The sequence below is a fragment of the Oculina patagonica genome, chromosome 2 (genome assembly GCF_052425735.1).
Source record: "Oculina patagonica isolate OP01 chromosome 2, crgOcupat, whole genome shotgun sequence".
NCBI classification, from domain to species: domain Eukaryota; kingdom Metazoa; phylum Cnidaria; class Anthozoa; order Scleractinia; family Oculinidae; genus Oculina; species Oculina patagonica.
The window spans coordinates 26,541,999-26,561,210 of record NC_135759.1 but is presented as its reverse complement, the minus strand read 5'-3'; the positions used below and the strand labels follow the sequence as shown (position 1 = coordinate 26,561,210).

At 40.0% G+C, this 19,212-nt stretch overlaps 1 protein-coding gene across 1 annotated transcript; it reads left to right on the top strand.

Moving 5' to 3' along the window:
* The first annotated feature begins 1,275 nt into the window (after nt 1–1,275).
* On the top strand, nt 1,276–19,212 carry LOC144643829 (uncharacterized). Its single transcript, XM_078503200.1, has 3 exons — nt 1,276–1,395; nt 12,944–16,824; nt 17,563–19,212. The coding sequence occupies exons 1-3, from the start codon at nt 1,369–1,371 to the stop codon at nt 18,068–18,070; spliced, it is 4,416 nt and encodes a 1,471-aa protein (XP_078359326.1). The 5' UTR covers nt 1,276–1,368; the 3' UTR covers nt 18,071–19,212.

Below are 19,212 nucleotides of genomic sequence, written 5' to 3'. Positions count from 1 at the left end.
GTCTACACGCACGCTAGACCCTTTGTTGGTACGGCAGAGGTAGTTTTTCTGATATATTATGTATTCAAGTGGCACATAGCCAGCGTGCAGCCGTCTCCTAGGACTTTTAGCCAGAGTCCGCTTTCTTGGCGCAGACCAAAAGAAGAGCGGGCTCTGGGGGCGAGGCTGGGCGATTTACAGCGAAGACTGGGCCCAACCATCTGGGCATAACCGGAAGTTGCACGTATTTCCAGATCTGTAGAAACGACAACCGGAAATACGTCTGCGTTCGCAGGCTAGATAGATACAACTTTATTTATACACGATTGAAGTTAAAGCTCAGAGAGCTTATGGGGTCGTGTAGTATTTGAGAATTACATTTTGAAAAAGCTAAGTTGAACCTGAATTTACATTTGACGGGAATAAAGAGAAAACATGCCAACGCGCCATGAAAAGATTACAGTTTTAAATTTTTCTCTTTCAACATGACGAACCAAAATACCTGTGAATGTCGTGAATTTCATTTAGTTTCTAACCTCTGTTAGGGCTTTCCACAAGTTGCTCGAGATTTCCCAAAAAGTTGCCCGTAATTTCTCATAAAGTTGCTCAAAAGTTGCTCCAAAAATCCAAAAAAGTTGCTTCTGATAATAAAAGTTGCTCGAAAGTTGCTCCAAAAAATCCAAAGCGCTGCTTCTAATCAAGATAATTTCTCTAAATATATGCTAATTTCGCTTTGAGGGTAAGATTTCTATCAGTTTTATGCAATTTTACAGCAAAAGAAGTAACTTAATAACATATTAAGGGGAAAATTTGTTAAATAACAAGGATTTCTTTAACTGAGAAAAATCGTGAAGATATCGATGACGTCATGTTTGCTGACAAGTTTTGTAATTTTTTAATGCAGAAAGAGCAGAAAGTTGAAACGTCTTCAGATGTTATTCGGAATTCTTCGGCAAACTTCGTAAATCTTCGGAAACGTTGGTATTGCCTTTGAACAACACTCGGATAACCTTCGGAGATCTTCGGTCTGGAAATTGCCCAAAATGCAACAAGTTGCTCGAGAGGAAAAAAGTTGCTCGAAGGGGAAAAAGTTGCTCGAATCCTGAAAAGTTGCCAAAAAGTTGCCGAGCAACTTGTGGAAAGCCCTAACCTCTGTGGGTTTTTAAAAAAGATAGGAGACATTTCGTGGCAAGACAATGAAGGCGCCGTTCTCATTTTGCAACCGCTGGTCAAGACAAAACTTGAACTTGCTGACTTTGGCTGTCGACTTTTGGTCGACTTTGCTACAGAGCAAGCTCAAGAGCCAACTGAGAGCAAGCTACAGAGGGAACCGGTATTTTCTACTGTCTCAGCTCTTCATTCTAAAGATTGCTTGTATCACAGAAGACGATGAATAACTCCATCGGAAGACGAGTGGTAAGTTTTGAATGAAGAATACCACAAAATATACACACCGAAGACATAGAGCACATTACAATAATTCCTCGTTCTTTACATCCACTGCCGAGCCAAACGAGCAACAAAATATACACACCAAAGACACAGGACATAGAGCCAGGGGGGGGGGGGGGGGGGAAGCAACTTCCCATACATTCTCTTATATGAAATCTGAGCGATGCTCTCACAACTTGCAAAGCAATCATCGGGGCGGTAGTCAGCGGATGTCTCTAAGGCGCATGAGCAACTCCTTTCTTTGTGAACTTGCCAAAACAATAACAACATGGGACCAGTGAGAGAGTTCGATTTTTTTATATATATGTAGTAATAAAAAAGACTTTCTAAGTTTTGTCTTTAAAGCAGCGAAAATTTCTCCGGAAAGGTTCTTGGTGTCAATAAGTGGTGTTTGTTATGAAATAAAACCATCACGGGAATGGTAATGAAAACGTGGCGATCGAATATTCCCGCGCTGGTCGGAGCTATTGTTCTTGCTCTATTGTTTCGAGGTTGTTTGTTGACTTGGTCTTTCTTTGTTTTACTTCATTTACAATCCCCATGTGGGCCAGTTGAAAATCGTGGTACAAACATTTGCATTTCAGCACTGAAAAGTAGCACGGCATCACAAAATTCTGCGTTCTTAAAACTACACGACGATGACGAAATTTTCGGATTTTAACACGCTGCTTTTAGATTTTTAGTTAAGAGAATTGAACCCCTTTATAATAAGTGATTCCACTACATAGCAGCTTCTATTTCGCGGGAAAAGATTGCCTGTTGCATCATCGTCCAAAAACCGCTGACTACATCGTGAATTGATCGCTTTGCAAGTTGTGAGGGCATCGCTACTCGGTCCCAGACCTTGTTTCTTCCCCCCTCCCCTGCATAGAGCACATTACAATAATTCCTCGTTCTTTACATCCACTGCCGAGCCAAACGAGCCACCAGATATACTGTCTTCAAAAATGGCCCTGCATTCTGTAGCTGCTCCCCTTTTTCTATTTCCTTGAAGGTTCAAGTTATCGAGATTGAACTGTATTTGTACTTGTCCTAGATCTAGATATTTGAGCCCCCGATCACACGTGAGTCTGATCTCTATGGGTATTTCCGAAGAAATCAAAGAAGCAAAGATCACCGTCGAAAAAAAAAACACTGAAAAAACAAAGATCTCAGAATTGAAGCGAAGATTCTGAAACTGATCAAATTTAAATTCCTGTGACTAAATTGAACATTCAGATATAAAACAGTCAAAACTCGTAAACACTACAGAAAATATCTGTTAATTCTGAATTTTGACATTTGACCATATTTTCACTGCAATTTCGACAACAGTGGTTTACAGTCACTGGCACAAAACCGCGGGCGTGTTTAAAACACGAAATGGCGAAATGACGAAATGGCGAAATGGCGAAACGGCGAAATGGCGAAATGCCGAAATGGCGAAATGACGAAATTTGCAAAATGATAAGATAAATACACGTAAATAGTATAGTTTGGTTTCCCTTTGAACTTCAAGGCAGTTCTGTTTACATGTCTAGACTGAATTATTTCAAGGGAACATTTCAATCTTCTTGCCCAGGAATATAATGAATACTTGTCACTTATCACAACGCCAAATTGAACGTATTGCTGAAAGGTCGCAGCAAACCAGGATATTTTTTTCATTTAGTACTTGCCAAGTTGCCTATCAGTATCTGCACTGCACTACAGAGCTTACATTGTACCGAAGGACTGATATAGACATCGAACGTTACTCCGTTTCTGTACAACTGAAAGAACGTTTGCCACTGATATTGTGTATAAACTTTATCGCGAAGTAGGTTCGGTTTTGTTAATCCATTTCTTGTGAATGTTGGAGCTCAAAGCATTACTCCTTAGCCGAGACTCGGTGGCAAATACGAGATAAACAAATCATTTTCTTCCGATGTCTAAACTAAACGCCGACATCTCGATCAAGAATGTGCTAGGCTCAAAGTCCTAGGAATATCAAACAGCGCCCTGTTAACAGGAAGAGACTGGAATCCAAATTACCCATATGTTCGTGACGGGTCTACGTGACGGAGAATTTGTGATTGCAGTTTCTTTTATTTTTCGGGACTTATCTACAAGGATAAATTCGGCAACATATGAAAATTCCAGTAGAACGGTAATATCGTATAACTTTGGCTTTTATCTTCAGTATCATTTCGTCATTTCGTCATTTCGTCATTTCGCCATTTCGCCATTTCGCCATTTCGTGTTTTAAACACGCCCCAAAACCGCATTAAGCCATTACATAAATACAAGGCTCAAAGGTTCAAACCATTACATGCTATTAAAAAGCGAAGATTTGCAAAAAAATTGTGAAGAAAAAGAAGACAGTGGGTACCTATAGAGAGGCTCACCCGTTGTTTCACAACACGATTGCAGTTTTGGAGTCTGGATCGGGGATAAAGAGTTTTTGTTATCCTTGAAAGCAAATCAAAGGTCCTTAGTTTTATGAGTCAAATGGTCATGAGTCAATGGGTCGTCAATGAGTCAAGGTGATTTTCACACAAATTAGGCTAGAAGCACTCAACTTTTCATTTTTGGTTTCCGGTAATTCCATTCCAGTTTACTTGTGATTAGTTTCACTAGTTCCATTGCAGTTTGCTTGTGTCTAGTTCCATCACAGGCTTATCATTCTTTGTTTGTGAAGACACAGCATGTCCATATGAATATTGAAGTTTCTTCACTAATTGCTATTGTAAATATTTAAGCTTCCTAAAATCTGCTTTTTCGGCTGTGTATTTGTCATAAAATGAGATAGAAATATTTTCGCATTGTTGAGGGTTTTTTGTGCCATTATCTTGCCGATTTGAAGCATGCAAGAGCAGTTTCATGAGTTTAAGTTTTGACTTGCGTACAGAATACAAATATTTACACAAGGCGTGCAACTTTGACAGTGAAGAATCCAGTACCACCTCTGGAATGTTGCCTAAAAATCTTATTTCCTTGACTTGAGCTACTTTTATCTGAGATCTCAGTCCTTGAAACTACACAATGGCTAAAAGGAAATTACCTGGGAAATTGTTGAACAGGCCTTGATTAATAAGCATCTTTCATTTGGTATCTTGTTTAGGGTTGGAGGTGGCTGTATGCAATATTACTACCCTTTTACACACATGATTTTTCACTTTTTTAAAGTAGCAGGAGTGTGCAAATGTTGGTTAACAAAATAACTGAATGACAAATTGTGTATGTTGAGAAAACATAATAATATATTATTAATGAATCAGTGGAATTAAGCTCATTGGATGTTGTCCAAAGAGCTACCAGCAATTTTTTTTTTTACAAAGAGTAATAGGAAAACATTTTGGATGGAATATATTTACATGCAGTACCAATATATTTATATGAGATTTGTACTGATCTATCATTTGACTATCATTTTTTATCGACTATTTTGCTTGTTACCGTAATGATTCGATTTAGCGCCCTCCTTCCAATAAGTGCCCCCTTCCGAATAAGCGCCCCCCTTTGAATGTGTTTTTGTCAATAAGCGCCCCTATTCCAATTAGCGCCCCCATTCTAATAAGTGCCCCCATTCTTATAAGCACCCCTATTCTAAAAAGAGCCCCTATTGTGGATAACGGCCCCTACTGAAGTCATTGACATCGAATAGATAAACTCATGAAGATTCACCGTACCATACATGCATATATTTACTGCTAAAATAAACAATTCTTTTAAAATTAACTGAACTTTCAACAATTTGTTACTCTTACTGTTTCTGTTATTGTTAGTTATTTTAATATTTATTAAAAATTTGTTTTAAACATTTGGTTGTTTCTCAAAAAATTAAATAAGCGCTCTGTCCCGAATAAGCGCCCTGTCTCGAATAAGCGCCCTCCCTTGAGGTGCAAAAAGTAAATAAGTGCCCGGGGCGCTAAATCGAATCATTACGGTAAGCAAAATGGAAAGATATAGCGGGGAAGGTTGGTGATCTCTGACCACATTCTTGTAAACTCTCAAGGGACTGTTTAAGAGCACAGGTTTCCTTCGGTCAAACATATGTCGGTAAGAGTCCTTAAATGGATTTCGCTCATACTCTTACCATGGGTAGGTCTCAATATGAAATAAATCACAGTATACTTTGTTTGGCTAAATATCGATTTGTTTTCGAGAAAATCGATAATTCTAAAATCCAGCAAAATTGACGCTTTCGGAGCTCAAAATTTATGCCGAGTTTGTTAGCTTCGCGTCGAAAAATAAAGCACTCTGGAAGAAAAATACCTATTTAAGATCGAAGAATAACATCAAATTAGTACGTCGAAAGCAATTTCTGCTCTTAAAGTCCTTTTATTTACAAAATATAATTAAGTTTATTCGACACACTTTTGATTTAATTCAAAATAGGTCAAACTTATCGCTTTATTTAAGTATGAGCGAAGCGAAATAAATGGCCGAAAATTTGGTATTAGACAGATAAATGATTGTTCTTTTCGATACTAAAAGGATTTCCTAGGGAAATGATTTAGTGCGATGCTTTCTGATCTCAAAGTTGCTTAAAATTCGTTAATTTTACCGACCGTGACATTGTTGATCTTATCAACATTATGTAAACATTCCACGCAAAGGTTAATTTTCCCCATGTGAACTTCAACTGAGTAAAATAAAAACATAGACTTGCTTACCGTGGTGTTCGCTGATACATTGTAAATCCTGTTTTCCTCATTTACGACAAAACCTAAGCCCTCGGCGAAGCTGTTATCCAATTTTCTTGACGCGCCATTTGTAACTGATTTCCACGTCTTGAAGTGACAGTTCTTTTCCATGCATTCTTGAAAACAGTCCTGAGTCTTAACTGATCAGTGTAAACAGGAATACGAAGTACTTTGCTTTAAATCAACTTAAAGCTTAGCAGCAGTGGTAGATAAATCGATACGGCCGGCGAATCTTCGTTTCGAAAACCGCCATTTGAGATTTGTCGGCCCTTTGTCCTGCGGTATGCAGATAATTAATTCACACTTGAGTAACTTCCGGCACATGAAATCGACAACCACCGTGACCAGATAGCACCCTCCTTTTCGAAATATTGGTCGAGGCACTATTTTTATCATTTTAACATAAGCTCTCAATGAAAAACTTTTGGGCTGAACTTGTAATAAAGTTTCACTTCAGTTAGCCACAATTCGAGAGAGTTGTTAAATGGTTGCATGAAAGCGCTTTTAACTTCCGGGTCGAAAGTTCTTTTGTTGCGTTGCTTCGCTTTGCTGCATATTTTTTATCCAGTTCTTACCCTTGTTCAAATTCTTGATTAGGCTAAGGCAAAACAGTTGTAGAGTCAACTCTCCCTTATTGAAGATCTCCATAAGACGGACACCTGCTGTTAGTCCTGTCCTTGCCGTTTTTTCGGTCATTTTTATAATCTAACCAGCTAGGCTACGTTTACACGGGACCGGACCGGAGCCGTTCCGAACTGGACCGGACCGGATCGGCCTCTGTTTACACGGAAGCGTTTGGCACCGATCCATGTGTTTACACAGGACGGTTCTGGAACCGGTCCGGAACGGTTCCATAACTTGACCTGCAAAATAGCAGGTCCAGTTTTGGTTCCGTCCCGCACCGGTTCCAGAACGGCCCCGTGTAAACAGAAGGCCTATCCTATCCGTGTAATTAGAAGGCATATCCTATCCGAAAATCGGACCGAAACGTTCCGGACAGTAGCAGTGGTTGATAAATCGATTCGGCCGGCAAATCTTCTTTTCGAAAACTGAGATTTGTCGGCCCTTTGTCATGCGGTGTGCAGATAATGTATTTCACACTTGCGTAACTTCCGGCACATGAAATCGACAACCGCCGTGACCAGATAGCACCCTGCGTTTTGGTATAGTATTGGTTGAGGCACCATATTATTGCTATATTAATATGAGCTCTAAATGAAAAACTTTTGGGCTGAACATGTAATTAAGTTTCACTTCAGGTAGCTACCGTTTGTGAAAGTTGCTAAATAGTTGCATGACAGCGCTTTTAGCTCCCGGGTCTAAGGTTCTTCTGTTGCGTTGCTTCGCTTTATAGTTTTTTTTTTTGTTCTTACCTTTGTCCAAGTTCTTGATTAGGTCAAGGCAAAACAGGTGAAAGCAAAATCTAAGATGTTATCGTTGGATCCGTCTTCCGTGAATGTTAAAAAATAATTTTTTTATGACCATGTATATATTCTGTTGGGGTCCGGCGTAAACAAGGGAAGGTGCCCCCCGCCAGAGCTTGCGGGGAGGGACAAGCGCCTCGCCGTCAGGGAACCCAAATGTATTAAAAATATCATAGTCATTATATAAATATTTTGTTTTTAAACCTGTTTTCCGGTGTGTTTTTGAGTTGATTTGGAAGCTATTAGGGGAAAACGGTTTAAGTTTCAAATATTATCCGCAGTCTATTCCTTCATAAATAAAACGGTTATAATTATAATACGACTCAAGTTTCCAAACAACAAGAGATATAAAGTAATAACTTTATAATCACCTTAATTCTCAATTCAATAGGCGAACTTTATTAGGAAGGAGTTGTCGAAGCTGGGGTATTCCCCAAAAACGGCTCTGTGCCGTCCAATGAGGTCGTGGTTTTGGGTTCCCGATCTAGAACGGGATTTTCAATATCAGACGATATCTAGAACGAGATATGGTATTTTGAACACACAAAAGTGTCAAAATATCAGCAGCCAAAACGGGGTGACTTGTTTCTAGAACGCGGTATCTTTTGAATTCAAGTTCTTTCTAACTGAATACCAGAGGCCCTTCCAATTACGCTGGTAAAAAGGGAATGTTATGCTTCTAACAATGCTTGTTTTTTGTCCGATATAATGCTCAACTGTAATTATGCTCATTTTTTTTTTTTAATAATGCTACTTTGGTATAAATGCTTTGTTGTACTTTGCAGAAATAAATACAAAATATGGCATCACGTCAGAAGTCCATCACAAACTTCTGATTACGTGTACTTTTCTTCACCTAGCTTAATCTAATGAAGTGAAAAGCACCCTTTCCTTAATTTTTACACCAATATACACCTTGGTGTAAACAGTCATAAATGTTCAGCGTTTTATTATAAATTGTTTACCGTGACTGGTATTACAACTGCATATACATGATATATGGTCCCTTTTTTCCCCACCCCTTCCCACCTTTCCTTCCCGCTTTTATTTCGCCCAATCCTCCACAGGAGAAAGAAGGAGAGCTTGTTTACAGGCTAGACTACACAGCGGAATATATATTTTTAACTAACATTCACGGGAGACGGATCCAACGACGCCATCTAAGGTTTTGTGTACAGCCAACTCTCTCTGAAACGGGTACCTTCGGGACCGGCTCCAACTCAGTTCGTCTAAAAGAGATCTCCGTCTTAAAGGAATTTTAACGTCGTTTCAAATTTTCCACTGAAGAAGGGACAAGAATTTGAACAAGGGTAAGAACTGGATAAAAAATATGAAACAAAGCGAAGCAACGCAACAGAAGAACTTTCCACCCGGATTTCATGCAACCATTTAACAACTCTCTCGAATTGTGGCTAACTGAAGTGAAACTTTATTACAAGTTCAGCCCAAAAGTTTTTCATTGAGAGCTTATGTTAAAATGATAAAAATAGTGCCTCGACCAATATTTCGAAAAGGAGGGTGCTATCTGGTCACGGTGGTTGTCGATTTCATGTGCCGGAAGTTACTCAAGTGTGAATTAATTATCTGCATACCGCAGGACAAAGGGCCGACAAATCTCAAATGGCGGTTTTCGAAACGAAGATTCGCCGGCCGTATCGATTTATCTACCACTGCTGCTAAGCTCTAAGTTGATTTAAAGCAAAGTACTTCGTATTCCTGTTTACACTGATCAGTTAAGACTCAGGACTGTTTTCAAGAATGCATGGAAAAGAACTGTCACTTCAAGACGTGGAAATCAGTTACAAATGGCGCGTCAAGAAAATTGGATAACAGCTTCGCCGAGGGCTTAGGTTTTGTCGTAAATGAGGAAAACAGGATTTACAATGTATCAGCGAACACCACGGTAAGCAAGTCTATGTTTTTATTTTACTCAGTTGAAGTTCACATGGGGAAAATTAACCTTTGCGTGGAATGTTTACATAATGTTGATAAGATCAACAATGTCACGGTCGGTTAAATTAACGAATTTTAAGCAACTTTGAGATCTGAAAGCATCGCACTAAATCATTTCCCTAGGAAATCCTTTTAGTATCGAAAAGAACAATCATTTATCTGTCTAATACCAAATTTTCGGCCATTTATTTCGCTTCGCTCATACTTAAATAAAGCGATAAGTTTGACCTATTTTGAATTAAATCAAAAGTGTGTCGAATAAACTTAATTATATTTTGTAAATAAAAGGACTTTAAGAGCAGAAATTGCTTTCGACGTACTTATTTGATGTTATTCTTCGATATTAAATAGGTATTTTTCTTCCAGAGTGCTTTATTTTTCGACGCGAAGCTAACAAACTCGGCATAAATTTTGAGCTCCGAAAGCGTCCATTTTGCTGGATTTTAGAATTATCGATTTTCTCGAAAACAAATCGATATTTAGCCAAACAAAGTATACTGTGATTTATTTCATATTGAGACCTACCCATGGTAAGAGAATGAGCGAAATCCATTACAGGGCTATTGCCAAGAATTTTCATTTTTGTTTGAAATTTGTGCATATGTCCTCTTAAATTCTCAAGGGAATACTTTTCACTGTGGGTGATGAAAACGTCGCTCAATAGTAATGGGTCAACACTTCCAATCTCGAACTGTTATCTATTGAAAGTGAGATCATTGAATAGCGTTATCTTATCTTTTGTTAGTTTTTGCTGTCTAATAATGTCCAGATAGTACTAGCCATTTCTGTCAACTCTCCAGCTTGGTATCAGTAACTGTTATCTCAGATCAAAAGCTTGGGCTGTCTTAGCCTCCCACGCAGTCGTTCTTAGGGGCGATCGTGTTTCACTCCTCGCGGGGAGGAGTGAAACACGATCGCCCCTAAGAACGACTGCGTGGGAGGTTAGGGCTGTCTGTGTTTTGTCCAAAACCAGACAAACTGATTTGTGTAATATTAATTGCCCCCGCAGGGCTTTCGCCCAGAGGCGAAAGCCCGAGGAGGCATTCATTGTAGCTTGCGCGTATATATAGAGAATGTACTTACAGTCAAAATATACGGTCTGTATACCAGAAAAAATCTCGATTTGCTCGAAAAAGGCCGCGAGGAATGTAGGGTAATGATGACGTTTTGCCGCAAAGCTTCTCTGGGTAATGATGACGTATAAGCAGAAGATTCCCGAAGGAGTTATGGGTATTATGACGTTACAATAACAGAAGGGTAGCGGTAAATGAAAATCCCTATCTTGGGTTAGAACGGTATTAAAAAGACTGACGCGTGTTTTGGCATCTGTCACACGTTGATTACTCCGATTTTTGGCTTACGCGTGTTTACAGATTTTGCACGAGCGGTTTCTCTGCAGTTGTTAGTAATACGTCGAAAGATTTCGAGCAATCGGTTTCGTGTTCTTGGCTACGTGTGTTCCAAGAGCTGGTTCGAGCGTTAAGGTGGTTTGCTTTCGGGAGTTGCCTGTGTCGTATACATCTTACAACCAGAAAAAAAGCGTGAACTTTGTCATGTAATACAAGGTAATTCGTTTCGCTAACAAACTGTCAGATTATTTGATCCAAAAAGTGGCTTGAATAAGGATCAAAAAATGTTTTCTCGAATCTTTGAATGTGCCATATTTTGTTACTCGTGGAATTTTTAGGCTTTTAGGCCTGGAAATTATTGTAAGTTAGATGTGAATGTTATAAGCCCGGAAATAATCTTGCGTGGTTGTCACCACGAATAATGTGTTATGTGTTATTTCCGCTAGGTGTTATTTCCGCGCGCTAGGTAATTGAACTTGTGAATAGTTTTAGGACGCAATGGTGTCACACAACAAGAAATTCCGCAACAAACAGACCAAACAATGTCTTGACGTACATGACACAGTAAAAAAGAAGCCTAATTTTAAAGGCGACAAAAAGACTCCACTAATCATAGATTATTGCTGTAAAACAAATTATAAAAAGGCGGGGGCAGCTTTATAGTGAGAACTATTACTAGTATTTACACCATTGATTGCTTAAGTTAGATTTAACAAGTTGCTGTCTGTCTGTCTTTATGGCTGGCTGGCTGGCTGTTTGTCAGAGTGACTGAATACATGATCGTTGCTTTAAAAAAAAGCAGAAGAAAGTAGTGAATACCGGTATAGTGTTTGACAATGTCAATGTCATTGAAATATATTTTTTCTCAGTAGCTTTTTTAAGCAATATAGAGCCAGTTGTTACGTGATGAGAGCTTTCCAGTTATAAAATTGAAAGGGCTTGAAGAACTCCAGCTGCAGGGTTGTTCGATTTTCATTCACACGGAAATCAATCCATTTGGATATGATATCCCTCCCGTCCTTTACCTAAGCTTATTTCTACCTACTTACACTAAAGTTACTTCTGCAAATTGCAAATTGTGACCATCTCGGGGAAACGACCAGTTTAAGTTTTTATATGCGAGTCTCGATCCAAAATTGTGGCCCAATATCTCCGCACATTCCTTTGAGAGTAGAATGATATTGGGAAATTGAATAATGACTTCACCCTGGAAAAAGGTGATGGTAAATTGATAAATTAGAATCCCAAAATCGTTGGACCAGGATTTTAATGAACTTGAACAAGACTTGGTCATGAAGTCCAAAATCTGTTTCTTTGTTACTCTAGTTCAAAGCTGTGTCCAAATCACAGCCCAGCGGATTTTTTCGTGGCTTTAACGCTCGTGGCGATGGCCTTCGGCCGCTGAAGAGTGAGTAATGCGCCGCGCACAAAAAAATCCTCTGGTACCCAGGGTTTAGCCCATTTAACTGTATTTGAATTAGAAATTCGGGCAAAAAATAATGTGTAGAAGAAAAGAAATAAATGTCTAGTGAAAAGAAACCACGCATACGTACACACTTCTCACATCCGGTGCAAACATAAACACAAACATAAACATAAATCGTATTTGTAATATATTCAGCTAATTTTTGTCACATACTAACTGTTGATGCAAAGCCAAAATTTTATAAAATTTTTTATATATTAAAAAAAAAAAAAAAAAAAAAAAAAAAAAAAAAATAATAAAGATTTTTTTTTTATTTCAAAAAAAAATATATATCTTTAAAAAAAAAAAAAAAATAAAATATAGAAATATTTTTCTGTAATTATAAATCCGAAAAAATAATATACATTTCAAAAAAATCCCTCTTGTTAGAGCTAGAAATATGCTTGTTAAAAAGAAATTTGGATTTATCTTCATATCTGCTCACTTTTTAAAAGCATTTTGCTTTTCGGACTGTAAATCGGGACTTTGGAACGTGACCGCTTAATGGAGGGTGGCCGCTTTAATAGGTGGTCGCTTAATAGAGGTCGCACTATATTTCTTATTTTATGCATAGTGCTGCTGCTTTTGATGCGTTGCTGCTGCTGGATCAGTACGAATGCCCTTTTTAAGAGATTTTAATTTTCTATTTTCCAGTTGCCCTTGAAGAGTTTGGCTTTCAATTTATTGACAACACCTGACAAAGAAAATGGTCTGAGCTGTCTACAGTCAGCCTGCATTGAAGGAGACGTCGAGATTGTCAGCGCAATCTTGAACCATAGTCCAGACAAACTTGACAGTGCTATAGCTTTTAGTTTGAAGATCGGACACAATGCAACCAATTTCGCTGGCAAATCAATTGACACTGTTTTGCGAAAACAAGGCTCTGAAGAGCATAAGCAGATAAGTGGAATGGTCGAAAAAGTCACAAAGCATTTTCAATCTCAGTCTCTTCTACATTTGGCTGCAAAAAAGGGACAGGTAGAGCATCTTCGTAGGTTACTTGATTGTGGAGAGCATGTTGATTCTCAGTCGCCCGACCTGTATGCGGAGAGAGCGACACCTCTGATGTTGGCAGCCAGGTTTAATGAAGAAGACGTTGTAGAGTTTCTTGCTGAAAGAGGAGCATCTTTAGAGATGCGAGATACTGAGGGAAACACTGCACTTCATCATGCTGCAGCGAGTGGCAAAATTAGAAATATGCTTCGCTTAATAGAACTTGGAGCAAATGTTTTAAGAGTGAATGACGATCGAGCATCAGCATTGTTTCTGGCTGCAGAAAACGGTCACACAGAGGCTGTTCGACTTCTTCTAGAGCACGGTGCCGATGCAAAGAAAGTCAATTATGAAGGTGCGAGTCCACTGATGTTAGCTGCGCAAAAAGGCCACATGCAAATTATTAATTTGTTACTAACGAATGGTGAAAATTTAAGTGAAGGAGACGAGGAAGGTCGGTTGCCTTTACATTATGCCGCTGAAGGAGACCAAACAGATGTAGTCAAATTTATTCTAGAAAAAAATGGGAATGTGTTAAAAAAGACATTTGAAGGGGATACAGTTCTGCATTTGGCCACTCGTCTGGAGCTAGTCCAGTATCTTGTTGAACAAGGGGCTGACATTCATGCAAGGAACTCCGAAGGTCGAACACCATTACACGCCGCTGCCGAGAAGGGCCAATCTGAAACAGTTAGATATCTTTTAGATCAAGGTGCTGATATTAACACACGAGATGATTGTGGCTGCTCTGCGTTGGCCCTTGCCATTTATGAAGGTCATGCTGCTGCATGTAAGACGTTAATTGAAAAAGAATGTGATTTGAAGCTATCAAACAGGACCGGTTCTTTTACTAACGACAATTTGTTTGAAGAAGCTGCCGCTAATGGACTGACAGAGGTTTTGCAACTTCTTCTAAGCAAAGGTTTATCAGTGGACATTGACAGAGTCAGCAGAGATGGCGAAACACCACTGATACAAGCGGCTAGGGCCGGACATTGTGATACAGTCGCTTTTCTCTTAGACCAAGGAGCTAATGTCAATGGCAGCACTGCCTCAAAAATAAGCAGTTTGGAAGACAATTGTGTTGATGACAAGGACCGCGACGGCGAAGACAGCGAAGAAGACGAAGATGTATACACAACATTCAATAGCAGACAACAAACGTCCCCATTGTATTACGCCTTGGAAGCGGGTCAATCTGAAGTTGCTAAACTTCTGATAGAACGAGGAGCTGACACTTCGCACCTAGATAGTGAAAACAGTTCTTTAGCAGAGTGGGCTTCCAGAAATAATTGTTCCCATGAAGTTCTTCAACTGCTTTCCAATGAGAAGGAGTTTAATTTTGATAAATCAGAGCATGGCGAAAGTTTGCTAACGTCAGCAGCTAATCGTCAAGACTTTGATTCGATTCGGCGTCTTCTAGAAAATGGTGTGGATGTAAATGAAAGAAATATCTCAGGTGACACAGCTCTTTCTTGTATTCTTCAAGCTCCAAGAAGCCCTTGTGTGATTGAAATCGCTAAGCTCCTCCTTACATTTGGTGCTGATACTAACATCAAGAATGACGTACGTGAAACGCCTCTTCAGATAGCTTGTTCCATGAATTTCGACAAAGTAGCTGAGCTTCTCCTTGAACACGGTTGTGAAACAAACGTTTCAAATGTGCATGATTCGTATTCTTCCCTTCACCATGCTGCCCGAAACAACAATGGTAAACTTGTAAAGATGTTACTTCAGTACAGTGCTGATGCTAAGATCAAAACTACAGAAAAGATGACGCCCCTACATATAGCTGCAACTTCAAATAGTATCCACGCAGCCCAGGTGTTGTTGGAACATGGCGTTGAGCTGGAAGTCATAAACGCATCAGGCCGGACACCTCTTGCTGAAGCAGCAGCTAATGGCAACTTGTCAATGGTCCAATTGTTATTAAAACATGGAGGCAGTGTTCATGCAAAGGACTCGACGGGAAGTACCCCACTTATTCTTGCTGTAGAAACGCGTCACTATGGAAACACAGACACTGATAGAACCACTGTTATCAAAACACTGTTAGATCATGGAAGCCTGGTGAACGCCACTAACGAGATTGGGAAATCTTCGCTTCATTACCTACCGTTTGCCACAAGGGAATGCTGCGAGCTCCTCTTACGATATGGAGCTGATGTTAATTTACCAGACGTCAACGAAGAGACGCCTTTACATCTTGCAGCATCGACTGGAAACACAGCTTGCATTGAGTGCCTCCTTCAACATGGTGCGAAAGTGGGGGCCTTGGACAGAGAAAGTCGCAGCCCTCTCCATGCAGCTGCTTACGGAGGCAACAGGAGTTCCATTGAGTCGTTGATTCAACATGGTGCAGATGTTCAGTTAGTTGACAAAATGGGCTGGCTTCCTTTGCACTTTGCTGCTGCAAGAGGACGATTTGATGTTGCTAGCGTTTTGTTCGAAAATGGGAGCGATGTGAGAACTATTGACTGCAAAGGGAGAACTGTCCTGTATCTAGCAGTAAGAAGCGGATGCAGAGAATTGATCGAATTTCTTATCCTTCATGGAAGCGATGTGAACGCAAAAGATCTTAGTGGACGTACAATCCTTGGAGCTTTAAACCAGCGTACTTTCTGGAACTTTCTGGAAGCATATCTTGAGAATGGAGGTGACAGGCACGCAGTCGATGTGGTGACAGGAAGAACCACTCTTCACTTTGCTGCAGTATCTCAAAGCGTAGCTACGTTGGATAATCTGCTAAACCAGGGATTGGAGCTTGAGGCAAGGGACAAGAATGGAGAAACGCCTCTACACCGAGCAGCGGCACGAGGAACTCCGGCGATGATACAAAGGCTTGTTGATAGAGGAGCAGATTTGTCTGCTGTAAATAACAGAGGACAGACGCCATTTATGGTCAGTCTTGCCACATACAATCAGGAAGGAGCTACGATATTATTGAAACATGGAAGCAACGTGCAAGTGGCAGACAAAGATGGAAACACAGCACTTCATTTTGCCCTTGACCTGCCTGGTCTTGTGAAACTGATAATAAAGAAAGGTGGAGATGTTAATGCATTGAATGTGGATGGTTGTACTCCTCTTCACCAAGCTGTGTTCTGTACAAACGATGCTGAAAGGCTTCTGTTGAAAGTGGGAGCAAAGATCAATTGCCGAGATAAGCAAGGAAACACGCCACTTCACTTAGCCATCACAAGAGATATGCAAGAAACGGCCAGTCTGCTCATTGAAAATGGAAGTGATGTCCATGCTACTAATATACAGGGGAGAACATGCCTGCATGTGGCTTGTTGTTCTGATGCTCATGATATTGCAGAAAATCTCATTCTGCATGGAGCGCAAGTGAATGCTGTTGATGAGTTGGGTTGTACCCCTCTTCATCTCTCTGTGTACGCCGATGACAGATTACTGACAAAAGCTTTGTTGAAGCATGGCAGTGACCCTGAAGCTGTGGATTATAAAGGCAGTACACCTCTGCACGTGGGCTGTTGTTCCGGAGGCACGGAAACTGTTTCAGTGTTAATTGTTCAAGGAAGGTAAGACATCACTTTTTTACCAGGTGTTGCTTTCAATATTTAACATGATCAAAAATGCTCCAATCAAGTAATTTATGTATACGGTCAACTCCCTTTGTGGGAGGCGCAGTGGCCTAATGGTTAGGGCGCCAGACTCCGGAGCGTACGTTCCAGGTTCGAGCCCTGGCCCGGGTCACTGTGCTGTGTTTTCGGGCAAGACACTTTACTCTCATAGTGCCTCTCTCCACCCAGGTGTAAAAATGGGTAACCACGAAATAATGCTGGTGGGATACCCTGCAATGGATCGGCATCCCATTCAGGGGTAGTAGAAATATTCCTAACCGCTTAATGCTATCCAAACCAGGATAAGCCCTGGCAGTATGGGCCACTTGGGTCGAGGCTGACCTTTTCTTCTTTCTTTTAACCCCCTTTATAACGGACACCTTCGGGACCACCATTTGGTGTCCATAATAAAGAATGCCCGTAGTAGCGAGAGTTATATTCAGTAAGTCTTTGTTCGCCGAGACTTCCTTAATAATGGGGTGTCCATAATAGCGAGGTGACCACAAGGCAAGAGTTGACTGTATTAAGAATAAGGGAGACTGAGAGCGATGGTACTCGCTTTGACTTTTGCCAGAAATGGAATCGTGCAAAGTCTAACAAGTGCAAGTAGAAACATGGAGTTAAAGATAGAAATAAGACCTCTGAGTTTTATTTTTTAATCCCCCCTTTTTTTTGTTCCACATTATTTATTTACAGTAAACTGCAGGCTAGAGACGCAAAAGGCTGTTCTCCACTTCACATCTGCGCCGTTTTTGATCAGAAACCCACTGCTCAAATACTCGTTAAAAGAGGAGCAGATGTGGAGGCTAGAGACAATGAAGGAAGCACTCCTCTGCATCTGGCGTCAGCCTTCAGCGATGTGGACATGGTTCGTCTGTTTCTTGAACATGGAGCGAGTGTGAAGACAAGAGATTCTGAAGGCAGCGTTGCCCTTCACACAGCGGCTGCACTTGGCAAGACAGAAATCGTGCGGGTGTTAGTTGATGCAGGTAGTGATGTCAATGCGCTTGATGCTAGTGGAAACACACCGCTGCACGTGTCTGCAGGCTCTGGCCACATGGAAGTAGTTCGCCTGTTGCTAGATAATGGAGCAGATTTGCATGCAGTCAACAAGGAAGGGTTTACCCCGGCTGGATGTGCTAACTTATTTGGTCACAAGGAAGTGGAGCAGTGTATTGAGGAAAGACAACTCTTGACAAGATGACAATGATCTGTAACGCTGATGGAATAATAATTTTCCTTCACTTGACTTTAGAAACAGCTTATAAAAACTTTTTGCCAGTCATTGAATGTGTTCTTTGTTTTTCTCAAAGAATTGAGACCGGACTTATTTAGGAAATCATGTTTATTCTAATTAATATTATGGTCTGTATTAACCTTTTTCGGCTATTTTGCTTGTTTACAAGTAAAATAGATGATATGAGGACAAGCTTGTCACTCTCGTACCGAATTCCGCACATAGTTGTAAACTCTCAAGGGAACGTTTTAATTTCTCAAGGGAATATTTTAATTTCACAAAGGATTACTTTTCGCTGTGGGTGATGTAGACGTCGTTCGAAAGGAATGCGTCAGCAGTTCTGATTTTTTAAGTGTTATTTGTTTTTATTGAAAGAAATATTTTTAGGTCATCACTCATCATTCGATGGGAAATTTTGAACAAAGGAAAGATACAAGGCAGGCAATTTTGATAGTGTTTTGAGACTACAGTGTGTAATTTGTTTAATGCCACGCGTCGCTCGTCATCTACCTTTTTGCGAAGTAAATATAAAAGGTATGTATTTTTCACAGTTTGTTGTATTTTTCACAGTTTGTTCATTTTTTGAGGATATTTGCGAATGCAATTTTCTGTTGTCATAAAGTTTTTACAGTGTTTGTAGACTGCTTCATTGAAAGAAGTATTTTTAGATCGTCACGCAATGTTGTGGAGAGATAAACTGATGTTGGTAGTTCTCAGTTTAGTTTCGGTAACGGTCATATATGAAGAGGGTATTGAACCGCTGAACAGTTTTTGCTATGGTGGACCGAAGTAATTGTAGACGAAGACGAGAGTATTCGATGTGTTTTCGTTTTTTTTTTTAGCTCCGTGATTTAATTTCTTGTAGGTTGTACTTTTAATTTGAAATGTGATTTGTTTTATTAACCGTGATGTGTTTATTTTGTGGAAGTGTACAGGCTGTTCTTTAGCTGTCTGCTGTGCGCTGTGCTCGATTCTACCGTCAAAAGCCTATAAAGCAGCAGAAAACCTATTACATAACTAGGAATATACACTGCTCTTAACATTTCTTGTAAAATTTAGCAAAATAGCCGTAGTCTCATAGAGACTTTTGATTGAAGAACGGGGTTAAG

Coding starts and splice junctions, on each gene's coding strand:
- LOC144643829 (XM_078503200.1), top strand. CDS start 1,369: ATGAATAACTCCATCGGAAGACGAGTG. Junction 1,396..12,943: donor ACTCCATCGGAAGACGAGTG/GTAAGTTTTGAA, acceptor TCTATTTTCCAG/TTGCCCTTGAAGAGTTTGGC. Junction 16,825..17,562: donor GTGTTAATTGTTCAAGGAAG/GTAAGACATCAC, acceptor ATTTATTTACAG/TAAACTGCAGGCTAGAGACG.